At 45.1% G+C, this 14356-nt stretch overlaps 1 protein-coding gene across 5 annotated transcripts in view; it reads right to left on the reverse strand.

Moving 5' to 3' along the window:
• The window catches only part of LOC126484389 (centrosomin-like), a 435221-nt gene that overhangs the window by 220516 nt on the left and 200349 nt on the right, over positions 1-14356 (reverse strand). For all 5 annotated transcript variants that reach the window (XM_050107884.1, XM_050107886.1, XM_050107885.1 and 2 more), the window contains exon 2: positions 1435-1496. In XM_050107884.1, the coding sequence (XP_049963841.1) occupies positions 1435-1496 (62 nt within the window). The remainder of the gene's footprint in view (positions 1-1434; positions 1497-14356) is intronic.

The following is a 14356-nucleotide window of genomic DNA, read 5'->3' on the forward strand; positions in this document are numbered from 1 at the left end:
ACGTTCCCATAATGACCGCAATCTGTTAGTCTAGCCCACGCCGTTCATGGGCGTAGCGAACAACGGCGAGTAGAATTGAGTGGAGCCTAAACCAGGACACCCCTACTTACCAAGAGGTGACTTCCAGAAACTCGAGACCTACGACACTCGGAGTGGAGGCAGCATGTTGACGCAGTGAGGAATCCTGGGTGAACTCTATCCACTAATTTATGAAAGGTCAGCACTGTCCGCTACTAATTTACAGGGCGCTATCCAGTGTGTGGTGGACTATGTACGCCCTGTCTGTGGCCACAGCAGCGAAGTTTCACATCAAGAAACTCCTAAGACTCTAAAAGAAGACACTGCAACGCACGTTCCACGTATCAAAAAACTTCCCAACATGCTTTCTCTACCAAGCAGTTAAGAAAGAAGCAGTAATTAGACAATTCCTGGCAAAGGTCTGGCAGCTTCACAGTGAGGAAAGTCTCATAATTCCTTAATAAGCCTCCTAGGACAGCGGAATTAAGAGAAAGACCGATAAAAACTGTGTGTGGGTCTACGGGATACGTAGTAACATTCGTGATGAAAGCAACCATCTCTCTAAACAGCCTACGGCCACAAAGACAAAATGGAAGGCCAAGAAGCGCATCAAAATAACCACTTACGAACAGCAATCAATACATAAGAGACAAAAAAACTGCATCAAATCACTAAAAATAGGGCGCAGTTCCTAAGAAGAGGATGCCTTGGCAACGAAATTGTTGATTTGGAAAGCAATTAGATACAGCAACTGCTGGACATGTAAGTGCTCGAGGCAGCACACTATCTCTGAAAAACCCAGCAGCCTAAATTCCAGCATGACACTACTTGGCCTCATGGGAGAAATGTGAAAACCTTCCTCAATGAAGGAAGTGTACGACTGTTCTTTGGCCTACACATCAGCTGGACATGGCTCTCACCGACCATGTATGGGGTATTGTCATCGGCTTGTTCGCTATTGTTCAACAACCATGCTTGATGTTTTGTGGTTTTACATATAAACTGCGAGGAGGGAGGTTAGTCGTGAAGATACACATGTCTTCTCATCCCATGCGGAACCGCTTACAGAAGTGGGTTCTGCATCATCCGCATTTCTCAAGTCAGGGATCATCTACAGCCCTATAATCTTTTTCATATGCATACTGTCATGTGCGTCGTCTATGGAATAAGGTTTGTTTCTGACAGGTTTTCTCTTTGAGTGCTGCAGTTTTCAGAAGTGCTAGTGTGTATTATCATTTCACATGACCTCTGCTTCCCCTAGCACACGGAGGTGCCCATCTACTAGCTATCATAATACAACTTCTTTTGGGATTCCACAGCTGACAAGACACTGGATTTGTCTGTAACAGCTCTTGCATAATGAGGACTATAAGCAATCAACTTTGTCACCGATATCTGGCGAAGTGTTTTACTTACATGCCATTGCTGCGTTCATATTTGGGTCGAGGGTGACCTCTTGGAGTTGGCTGGGGCTCGTGCTGAAACAAAAAGATCGCAATTAGCCACAAGTAGAGAACTGTACAAATAAAGGTACACCAAGTATTCACGCGTACAAGTGGGACATACCCTGTTAAATGCAATTTCTTACAGCACTATACTGCGTAATTCTAGATGTTCACAACATTGTTTATTATTGTCCTAAAGTGTGATCCCCATAAAACGTGTGGGTGTCACATGACACTGAAAGCAATGAGAGGCTGTGTCTCACTGTTTATCTAGTCAGTAACGATGATATCGCCATTGAGTTTCTGAAAGATTCATCTGAACGAATTTAGATAAACCGGAAAAGTCTTTAGCGCGATTCCGAAAACAATTGCCATCCTTAGTTCTGGCGCCTATTCCGTCGATTATTGTCAAAGTATACGCATCACAATCATTTCTCTAAACCATCCGGTGTAATACTCTTATTACATTAAATTTGCTGGACATACAGTTTAAATTCTTGTGTCTAATTTCTTTGTTCTATATATAGTAATGTTTATAATGCATAACTAAATAATAATTAGAGACAAGAAAATAAAAATTAGCCTGCCATACAAGCCGACGTAACAAAGGCATCATGTATATGAACATCTTTCATACAATGCTGATACCTCCATTTTGAATTATTTATTTACACTTAAAGGATTGAGGTGGTCCCAAAGGTTATTAACGTAGTCCGCCATTAGTAAGCGCATCCGTAAAGTACTGCTATACAGTACTGTTCTGAAGTAAGAAGAACCATGGCGCAACGACTGACTAAGTTTTAGAGTCTAAGGAAGTTTAATGTTATCAACCAGTATAGATCACTGTCTGCTCGTTGCCAACTTCAGCTAGTATGCTTCTTCGTTCAACCCTGAAGTTGGATTACAGCAGTATGCCATTACCCTCTTCTGCCCGACTTCCTCTTTACTTCCGCAAAAGTAACGCATCCCAGACCATTCATAAGCTGCTGCATGGATGACATCCCTGGTCGTCCGCGACAATTCCTTCTCTCAATACAGTGTGCAAGCGGACTAGAAAAGGACAGGGCTCACCCTTGCGAAGCTATGGGCTGCAAACGTAGAAATCCGCTGAGATAAGCGTCTTTGACACGGGGCAGATTGTTATTATTACGCATAGACTGTGAAAGAGTATCTCGGAAACGGCGAAGCTGCTTGAATGTTCATGTGCTACTGTCGTGAGCATCTACGGAAAGAGGTAGGACAACAGTGAAACTACCACTAGGCGTTAAATGGTGGGACGTCCACCAGTCTTGACCGAACGCAGGGTTCAGAGGCTTGTCTGCTCTGTATACTAGGATGGATGGTGATCCATGGCATCTCTGATGCACGTGCAGATGTTTCGGAGGACACCGTTCACCGTACATTGTTGAAGATGGAGCTCCGCAGGAGACCACCCCTAAGTTTTCACATGCTGACCCAACGACATGGTCAATGGAAACTTGTCGGCTGTTTAGGTGAACCACATTTTTGCTACATTTGGTTGTTAGACGTCTCCACAGACACCGTCATCGAGGTGCACAGCGGCTCGAAACGTACAGCGCGCCAAGAAGGCAGGGTGTTGGGACCAGTCTTATGCTATAGGAGACATTCTCCTGTGCGTGCATGCGACCTGTGCTAGTAATCGAAGACACGCTGAAGGCTGCGAACCACCTGTACCCTTTCATGTTTGATGTCTTCACCGACTGCAATGTCATCTTTCAGCAGTGTAACTCTCCGTCTCTCTGAGCCAGAACGTGCAACAGTGGTTGGAGGAGCATTATAGTGAGCTCACGTTGATGTCTCGGCGACCAAATTCGCCTCAAGTAAATCCTACGGAGCCCATCTGGATCACTATCGGATACCATCACTGCGTACGCAAGTCAGCGGCCCGTTAGTTACGCGAATAACATCTAATGCCACGTATCTGCACGAACCTACCAAGAAACTGTGTTATTCGTGGTACGCAAATTTTGTGTTTTGTTTCTTTCGAAGGACGGACAAACAAGCTATTAAGAAAGTGATCAAAATGTTTTGGCTCATCAGTGTATTCTGTCGTAACACTGAGTAACGAAAAAGTTAATAAGTCATGAAAATCCAAAGTATTAGGGTCGTCGGAAGCAGTAAAACTTTATTTGGTCAGAAAATAAAATAACAAAGTGAAATTGCAAATGGGGAGTGGAGGGGGTGACGGCGGTGGAGAGGTGGATGGGCATTGCACGGGACTAAGATGAAGCATCCTTAAATGCTCATCGCTAATTCTAGTGCTGTTTGTTCATACTGTTATTGGCTCTGAGCACTATGGGACTTAACAGCTATGGTCATCAGTCCCCTAGAACTTAGAACTACTTAAACCTAACTAACCTAAGGACATCACATAACACCTAGTCATCACGAGGCAGAGAAAATCCCTGACCCCGCCGAGAGTCGAACCCGGGAACCCGGGCGGATACTGTTATTGTCTCTGTATTACATGTTCCTGATTCGTCGTAAGTTTGTACATGCTTGACAATGGCGTAGCGTCCAAACTGTAATAGAACTTCCACAGCGACCATCAGAAAATTACGACCGTTAAATAACTCGTACCTACTGCAGATCTATGTTACAAGAATTTATTGGAGTACATTGTGTTTGGAGTATAAAGTCAAAAGTAATACGCGTAATTAATTGACGAGCAACTGAAGTTACACATTTCAGCGGCATCTTATGGCAAAGCCGGCTTAAACGCAGTGTTGCTCGCTGTTTGAAACTGGCAGCTATATGGAAGCAAACGATACCAATCAATGGCAATCTATTCCGGTCGTCCGATCATCTCGCCGAGATTCTCGAGTGCTAGTCTTGTTAGGGTACCACAGGCCCAACGACGGGGGGAATCCCCGAGTGCGAAAGCTGTGTTGTCGTAGCAGGTAGCGGCAGGGTGGTCGCGAAGGCGCGACGACACGTGTTTACGCCCCGGCGGGGCGCCACGTGCAGTCGGGCCGCCGCTATTTATACCGGTGGGTTTCCTGTCTGGCTCCAGCGCAGAACACAAAATGAATAAAATACGCCGAATTACCCTAGCGGAAGGGCGGCTGCTGCGGCGACAAAAAGAACTCCGCTGCGCGACAAAAAAGACTCGCCTAGACGCGGCTGGAGTGACACACACACACACACACACACACACACACACACACACACAAATCGCCCGACTCCTGGATACTGTTTGCTTTGGCTGCTGGTAAATTGGAGCCTGATTTCTTTCTGCCGCTAGTTATTTTTATGGGACAGCGAAACGGAAACGACAGTCAATAAGCGAAACGGGCGGCAGGCTGGTTGTTTACGTCGGAGACGCCTGTTTCGTGTCTCCGTCGGAAGTCTTAATTGACAACGGAGGTTACACGGTAACTATCTAGCTGAAGCAGGTGTATCGACATATTTTACGCTCTTTCCTGGAGCTGTTCCACAAAGTGCAATTATCAGAACAATCGTGACGTGGCGACAGCCCAGTAGTGCAAGACAACTCCGTCAGTATCACCCGACCACACTACTATTGCACTCTACCTTCCGTGGTCGTTGTGGGAAACAGGCGTGACGTAACTGTAAACAAGCACAGTGGCTTGTAAGGGAAGCGCAACACACTGTAAAGGGTTCCAGGACAGCTGTGCATATACAATCATATGGTTCAGCGTGTCCTATTGAAATATCAAGATGAAAACTTACAATACGCCGTCCGAAGCGCCTTCACTAACAGGTGCAATAAAATTGTCGAGTAATACCTAACTGTTGTTTCTATCAGTCACCCTTTTAAAGGCTGGTTCGTGTGTGTGTGTGTGTGTGTGTGTGTGTGTGTGTGTGTGTGTAAGTAAGTAAGTAAGTAATTTTGCTTCTGGCAGTCTTCCGATAGTGAGCTATGTTCCTGCTGCAAGTACATGTACACAACACAGTAGGTATTTATTTTGTTAACCACACGCCGTTCCCCGCCGCTCTCAATTTCCTACATGGGCCGTGGGTTAGTGACTTCTTTCGTCGGAGCAGCGAGGTGGCCGGAGATGAGACGAGCTCAAAACGCGGTCTTAAACAGCGTCAGGTCATTCGTCTGCCCGTCTGGACTATGTTTCCTGGCTGCTAGCCACCTCCCCTGCTTTTAATCCGTATGTATATACGACAGCTTGTACCGCTGGTAACTGTTCCTACTCGCCTCTTCTGCAGCATAAGCAAGCTTATGGAAGTAATTTCACACACAGTGTGTGTGTGTGTGTGTGTGTGTGTGTGTGTGTGTGTGTGTGTGTGTGTGTGACAAATTCCACAGTTTCACTGTGTAAATCTCACGGTTCCGCTTATCAGCATTGGAGACAGAGGCAACTACTGATACTATGCTAGCTGAGCGACCCCACACCTAAACCTTCGATACTATTTCTTGTAGATGTATGAAAATGCTTTGTGTTCCATAGAACTTACAGACACGAGCTGATCATGAGGAACGTGAAACTCCGATTACCACTGAATCGTGATGATAACTGGGAGGAGACGGGGAAGAAGTTATCATCATCTTAGTACAAATTTAACGATTGTGTGGTGCGTCAAGTTATTAAAATGAGTCGATGTGCCCGATTTTAAAAGCCCGAAACAGAACAGCACAATCTAACGCGATCCAGCGTAGCAATTTAGCCAGTCACCGTCAGACGATAAGTAATTGTTACTCTCCAACTAATATGTGAAACCCAACGTCAGCAAGTTATTTAACTCAGCTATTCTATCCGTGAGAGTTGAGCAGCGATCAGCAACTCACTGTGCACAAGACCGATCCGCACTAGTATCACCTCCATTCTTCCGTCTGGTAACTGAACAACTGACACTGGCTTAACACACTGTAACCCTCACATACGCTAGACCATCTATTAATATGTGGAGATTCATACTACGGAGAGCTACCACGACGTGGACTGTGTCAGACGATAGAACCAAATTTACTTAGTGGCTAATCTTTACCTCAAGAAAGATATCGTACATTGACATGGGTACAATCATGGAATACACCCTAATATCGCGTGGGACCCCCTTTTGCCAGGGGTAATGCAGTAACTCAACACCCGCCAGATTAGCAGCGACCGCTAATACGCTGCTTCCTAGACTCGGGTAGGCGCGCCGGCGCCAGATCGAATCCGGCCAGCGGATTACCGACGTTGACCGGTTTGCCGGACAGCCTTAATGTGTTTTTTAGACGATTTTCCACATTCCGGTAGGTGAATATCGGGCTGGTCCCCACGTTCCTCCTCAGTTACACTACGTGCAGACATCTGAACGTTAGCACTATTCCATAGACAGACAGTTGGGGGTACACTAATTCCGTCCGGGAGGGGACGGGGGGGGGGGGGGGGGCGAGTGGCTTGGCGGCAAGAAGGGCATCCAGCCATCCCTTAAAAACTAACTTTGTCAAACCTTGTCAAATACGATCCAAACCATGCCGACCCTGCGAAACCGCGGGACAAGGCGCCAGCAAAAGAAGAAGTGCAGTAACTCAACGTGGCATGGACTCCAGTCGTTTGAAGTCTCATACAGAAATATTGAGCAATGCTGTCCCAATGGCTGTCCATACTTGCTGAAGTTTTGTGGTGCAGTATTTAGTGCACGAACTGACTACAGTATTATATCCCACAAATGTTCGATGGGTTTCATTTCCGACGATCTTGGGGGCACAATCATTTTCTCCAGAACGTTCTTCACACCAAGCGCGAATAATTGTGACCCGGTGACAATAGTGCATTATCGTCTATAACACGAAGTTCATGAATGGCTGCAAATGGTCTCCATAGCCGAACATAACCATTTCCAGTCAATGATCGGTTCGGTTGGACCAGAGGACCCAGTCCATTCCGTGTAAACACAGCCTACACCATCCTGGAGCTATCACCAGCCTGCACAGTACTTTGTTGACAACTTGAGTCCATGGCTACGATGGTTCTGCCACACACTAACACTACCATCAGCTCCTACCAATTGAAACCCAAGACTCATCTGACCAGGCCACGGTTTTCCAGTTATCCGGAATCTCAACGGTATGGTCACGAGCCCAAGAGAGGCGCTAAAAGCAATGTCATGCTGTTAGCAAAGGCACTCGCGTCGGTCATCCGCTACCATAGCTCATTGGCACCATTTTCGCTGCAGTGTCCTAGGGGATACGTCGTACGTTTCACATTTATTTCAGCGGTTACTCCACGCAGTGTTGCTTGTCTGTTAGCACTGATAACTCCATGCAAACACAGCTGCTCTCAGTTGTTAAGTAAAGGTCGTTTGCCACTGCGTTGTCCGTGGTGATAGGTACCGTGCGTCTAGGTACAACTACCATTCCGCATACGAAGTTTTTAATTCCCGTTGTGGGGCCGTAATCACGTCAAATACGTTTTCACTGGAGCCACCTGAGTACAAATGACAGCTCTGCCAATGCGCTGCCCTTTCATGCCTTGTGTACGCGATACTACCGTAATCTGTATACGTGCATATCGGTATCCCTAGAAATGGCTCTGAGCATTATGGGACTTAACATCTGTGGTCATCAGTCCCCTAGAACTTAGAACTACTTAAACCTAACTAACCTAAGGACATCACACACATACATGCCCGAGGCAGGATTCGAACCTGCGACCGTAGCGGTCACGCGGTTACAGACTGAAGTGCCTAGAACCGCACAGCCACACCGGCCGGCCCTGAGCCTATAACTAGAAGATATACGAGTGTGAATCAAATGAAAACCTTAAATTTGTAATAACAAATCGAAATTTCGCGCAGTTATCCTGTAAGTTGGTAAGCGTGCTACAAACAGCGTGCAGAATGGCCTGTAGGTGGCAGCATAGTGCAGATGCACACATACCGTCGCAGTGTCAGTATAAATGTGGCCGCCCCACTTGCGACTTGCACCAAGGAAGAACAGCGTTCTGTTATTCGGTTTTTGCGTAGTGAAGGTGTGAAACGCATTGAAATTCATCGACGAATGAAGTTTCTGTAAGGTGATGCATGTTTCTCACAGCAGCAGGTCTACGAATGGAGTAGGAAGTTCGCAAATGGTGTGACTTCAGTGGAAGGTGCTCCTCGTCCAGGCCAGGCACAACGAGTTGTGACTCCACAGAACATTGCACCAGTTGAAGCCCTAGAGAAGGAATACCGCCGATTGACACGGAATGACATTGCAGCATGTTTACAGATTAGTCATGGGTCGGCACACCACATTGTGCACGATGTGCTCCCTTTCACAAAGTGTCTGCAAGATAGGTGCCACGGCAGCTGACTCCTGAAATGAAAGAACGACGTGTTGATGGTTCAAATGGCTCTGAGCACTATGGGACTTAACTACTAAGGTCATCAGTCCCCTAGAACTTAGAACTACTTAAACCTAACTAACCTAAGGACATCACACACATCCATGGCCGAGGCAGGATTCGAACCTGCGACCGTAGCGGTCGCGCGGTTCCAGACTGTAGCGCCTTTAACCGCTTGGCCACACCGGCCGGCACGTGTTGATGCTTGTGAAGAACTACTTCGGCGCTTTGAACGAGAAAGCGATGGCTTCCTTGCAAGAATCGTTACTGGGGACGAAACCTGGGTTCACTTCCACCAACCGGAAACGAAGAGAGCGAGCAACCCAGACCTTACCCCAAGTGATTTCCGTATGTTTGGACCACTCAAAGATGCAATGGGAGGAACGAAGTTCCATTCTGATGAAGATTTACGCCACGCGGTGCATGAGTGGTTGCGCAGACTACCAAATGAATTTTTTCTGAAGGAATTTATGCATTTTGTAAGCGCTGGAGGACTTGCATTGAGCGTGGTGGAGATTATGTTGAAAAGTGATACAGCTTTGTACCACTTCTGCACAATAAATAATATTTAAAAAAGATTTAAGGTTTTCATTTGACTAACCCTCGTAGTAATTTCACTTCAAAACAATTTCGTGTCTATGTACCATTCAATACTTTATTTCCTCATTAATTTAAAAGACTTTTTCCAGCGACCACTTAGTGTGTTACTCTGTGCTCTGAACAAATTTATATTTTTAAAAAAGCTCTAGCTGCACCACTGACGAAATTAGGTCTTGTGTCCATTGAATCTCTACAGAAGTCAATAGAAATGAAAAACACGTTACGAGTAATAATTCATTATACACCATCGTTTTAAAATACTGCTGATTCGCATAAGGCGTCCTCTTATGTTCATTTCGTTTTGTTGAAGCATACGAAAATATCTTAATACTGGAAAGCCAAAATGGTGACAACAGCCGCTGCTGGTATCTAAAGCTCACTGGAAATAACGGTCCTGTTACAAATCGAGCAAATATTAAACGCAGCGAAGTGACATGTTGTCTGCAGATGTGTACGGCATACACTGCGACATTCATCCCAACAATATTTTCGCTCCTATCTTCTTAGAAGCTGTTTACCTTCCATTGTGTAGTGTTGTTTCCAGGAACGCTAGCAAGCTTTGATTCATCACGTATCATCTCGCGTGTATGCTAAACGTGATAGCTAGCGAGCGCAGACTGTTTACCGGAAGGGAGTCGCTGTTATCACGTTTTATTTGCACGCCGTCCGCAGGGAAGTAGTCTGCAGATACCAGACCGTTCGCTGATACGGAGTTCGCCTAAGCTAACCACCTCAGTCTCTAATCCAGATCTTAACCTAAATGTTGATGCTAGTTGCGCTTTTCGTTAGACCAACCACCACCACTTATTTGACTCCCACGGGCTGGATAAAGGCCTACTCTAGACTCCAAAATGTGTAACAGTTCTCATCTACATGAACCATGTTACTCCTGTAAGATGTGTTGTGTTTCAGGTCATTAATTTATACTGTGAACGGTAACTAACAGATAACGTCTAAGTTCCGCGAGGCTGATCGCCGACCGACGCTGACATTTTCAGAAAACTGAAGCGAAATGCCGGACGACCTACAATGAATCGACGTTTGGTTGATTTGGAAATTGGCAGTTGATCCTCAACAATTCATTGCATGCACAGAAAAAATGACCTGTTACTGTATGATTACGCGACTGCCGAAAAGTCACTGGAAGCAGACACACGCACTAGTTATCTGGGAATGTGCGTTCTGAGTGACACGAAGTGAAACAGTCACATGAAACTAATCGGGAACTGTAGCCCATTCACAAATGCCTTGGCCAAGCCGTCGGCACACGGACCGTGAATTCCAACGTTGAGCGCTGAGCATGCCGCCTTTCTGACGCCATATCATGCAAAAAGTACGCTGGAGAGTATCCGCGATCGTGCAGAGCAATATCTAGCATGTCAAATATTTTGACTGCGCCTCTGAGCGTAGACCAATGAGATGGAAGAACGTCACATGACGCCATACCTCTTCAGTACAGAGTCGTGAGACGCCATATTGGCTTTTCAGTTGAAAACCATATGTATACATGCCGTGTCTAAGCACCAGGAAATCGATGCTCTCTCGCAAACCTGTCGTTAATTGTACGATTAGTTGTGATAAAATGACGGGAAATTCCATATTTGTGGTCAATGAATTAGTATAACTTGCGTATTATGAAAGTATGCAGTTTCAAGGCAACGGCTCATTGAGGATCCACCAAAAACGCATTATTCTTGGTGCAATTTTTTACAATTAAATGTCAACAACATATTCACGATTAAAGCTTTTAGAAGATGGTGAGTTGCTAAGTATGGTCGTAAATAATTCATGGTAGGTATAGCGTAAAGAGTAGGGGAGCAGGAATTTAAGTTAACAGATTATGTGTTAGTTCGCGCCTCACTGATTTCAAATATTTTTTACTAACCTTCGCGTTTCCTAATTGGTTTTAATACATTCTAATTACTTTATTGGAAGTATGTTCTATGTTACGTATATATATATATATATATATATATAAGTACGTTCTTTCTGAGGAGATAGTTGGTTCGAATGGCTTTATTTACAAGACAGCTTGTGCCACTTACAGTAAGATATGTTGCACTTTCTTGTTTCAAACTTTGTATTTCACATGTTGTAATGGTTCTGCTACTGAATATGAACCGTGATCATTCTTAAGTGATCTTAGGGTTTTAGTAAAAAGTGAGAATGATGCAATCATTCTTATCTTATGAGAACAACTATTGTATATTTGTAGTCCGTTCCTTTCTGCCTTATAACATGCTCATGGATATTGAAGTTTTTATTGGCGTATACTACAGAAATAAAAACATGACTGGCATAAGGATAAGGGAAGAAATATGCGTTTTAAAGAGCTAACGCCGAATCTTATACCGGTCCATTTCGGTAAGAGTGTGATTTGCGAGCCACATATAGCCGACATCTGCCGCAGCAGCGCACTGCGATCGCGTACACCATCTTGGGGCACTCTTAATGTAAGCAAAGGTCGCATAGTTTCCGAGTGTTCAGGAGCAGGTTGAACTCTGCACGCTCAAAGTTGACGTGCGAAAAGCACGGTCCGTGTGTCAACGGCCTTAAAAATATTGTTCGGCCGGCACTTTAATACTGCTTGTCAGTCTGGGACCCTTATCGGATTGGATCTTCTCTATTTCCTCCATCAGTCCTAAGAAGGGCGGCGTGTTTCTTTACACGTTCGTTTAGCAAGCGCGCAAGCATCACTGCAGTGACAGACGCTACAAGCCGGCGTCGTGCATCACATGTGATTTCCAGTTAAAATTCAGAGAACCTAAGTTCCGAGATGAATCAGTCAACGTACTGGTTCCTCTGTAGTCTCCCGAAAATATAATCAGATAATCTTAAACGCACACGGAGGCTTCCATCAATCTTTCTTCCGGGTACTGTTCGCGAATGGAACAGGAGGGAGGAGGAGGGGGGGGGGGGGGGGCCGACAGTGTTACACACGCCGCCACACACACCTCCGTTAAGTGTAGATGTATGCAAGTTGCATGCTTAACCCCATGTGACAACTCTTAACTATTCACCGTACTCTTGCTTTTGTTACCAAAAGAGAATTCCTTCATTTTCTGGAACCGAAAACTCCTTTGAAGAGACTATAAACACGTCATTACCGATAATCAAGGACAGTGATTGAAAGGCTCCTCTATGTAAAAATAAAATAAAATAAAAAAAGAGGCCTAGTTCGTTCCAAAGACTTCTCGGGAGGAGAGGTGGCTAAAGTGGGTTTTGCCAAGAGCCATAATTACGCACGAAGTTTTATGAATGTAAGGTTTGTTTCACGGAAGTGTGTGTTTTATGGTCACTCAACCTGGAGTCTCTTTGGACAGACTGTCGACATGTGTCTAGCCCATACTAAGAAAGCAGTCTTTTCTCCACAACGGATTAATTCAATATGGATTCCCTTCTGCTCCTGTAGATGCAGAGACAGTAGTCAGGCGCTAACAACAATTAGTAGGATTAAGGTTTAACATTTCGTCGCCGACATTGTTAGCCATGAAGCACGAGGTCGAATGGGACAAGAATAGAGCACTAAAGCGGCCGTGGCCTTTATAAAGGAACAATGTCTTGCCCCCTCTTTCAAAGCGTTTATCCCGTGCATACAGGCTTTTCTTGTTTTGGCCAATGTAATTTATTTTAACTTTGGGCCTGAACGTTCTTTCCGTCGCCACAGCTGTCATTTAACCTGAGAGATGGTAGCTTTGTGGGCCAGCTGTCCGAACCATATACATGTTCTCATATTTTAACCGTTTTTGTATCCTATTTTCAGAGGCGGTGATTGGGAAAAGAGGCTAGATTAGGCTAGACGGGAACCACCTAAAAACGACGCTCAGAATGCCTGGTGTACCAGACGAGCCGTTAATCCCACGTGTTGTTTCGATCCAGGTCCAGATCACCTCGTCACCTCCCAAATAAGCGAACTGTTACTGACGCGACGCGTTGTTCTACACAAGGAAGTCTAAAGCAACCACGCCGCTGATCTGGGGATATCTTGGAAAATCTTGATCAACACTGCAGTGACCTAATTATGATGCCATTTGCTTTTATAAACTGAATTTCATACAGCTGGCTTACTGGAGAACTTGTTTCGGAGAATCTAACAAGCCGACATGTCAAATTTGTGTCTTGTGTATGATAGTCGTCTGGAAGTTAAATCGCACACAGCGTGGGAGACACACATGAACTCAGCATATTTTACAGAGCCTTTATCAATAGCTGCATGAACGTGGAGCGTATCATTTCCAGGCCCATGCTTACACTGGAACTCGTCTGGCGTATGCCCACAGTTACAGGCCTATAACGCTGACCCTGCATGTCTGGTCAAAATCAATGTGCTAAATGCATATTTCGGGACGAATAACATAAGAATTCTCGAAAACGGAAACTCCTGCACGTTTTTTTACAATCGCTTGACACTTCAGAGATCCAGAGAGCTACGATGAACTACTGCTAGACGGGGAACAAGTTCTTTCGCAGAGTCTGTATCAAATCTCACATATCTTAACAGCTCCATATGCTCAGCGATTTTAATTGATTTTCTATACCGCAATCACTGCTCTCATTATCTGCCATTTTGGTGTTCATTGAAAGGCTGGACTGTATTAAGATCTTCAATGTTTCTGCAGTGTCATCTTCCGCTTCTGTCCTAGTATTGTGACTGAGCGAGCGACTAAATACACGATTGTTATCCTCTTTTACTGAATTTACTTTTAGTTCAAGTCTGAGGAACACGTAATTCCACCTGGCTTTCTTCAGTGTTACTAGTTTCGAACATGGTCCATTTTCAAGCGCATCCACGACAGATGTGGATACCTCGTCCTCGTCGCTCCTCAACATTGTGTGCCGCGCGTTCGTGCGTTATTGTGTTGCGTGAGGGTGCGTTTTGCATGTAAGCATCACGAGATTTGTCTTTTCGTTTTTACTGGTTAGATGTTGCGTTTTGATAGTGTTGATGTTACAGTTTTCACAAGCACCACCATTCCGTGTATTTTA

Source organism: Schistocerca serialis, chromosome 6 (assembly GCF_023864345.2).
Source record: "Schistocerca serialis cubense isolate TAMUIC-IGC-003099 chromosome 6, iqSchSeri2.2, whole genome shotgun sequence".
In the NCBI taxonomy this organism is placed as follows: domain Eukaryota; kingdom Metazoa; phylum Arthropoda; class Insecta; order Orthoptera; family Acrididae; genus Schistocerca; species Schistocerca serialis.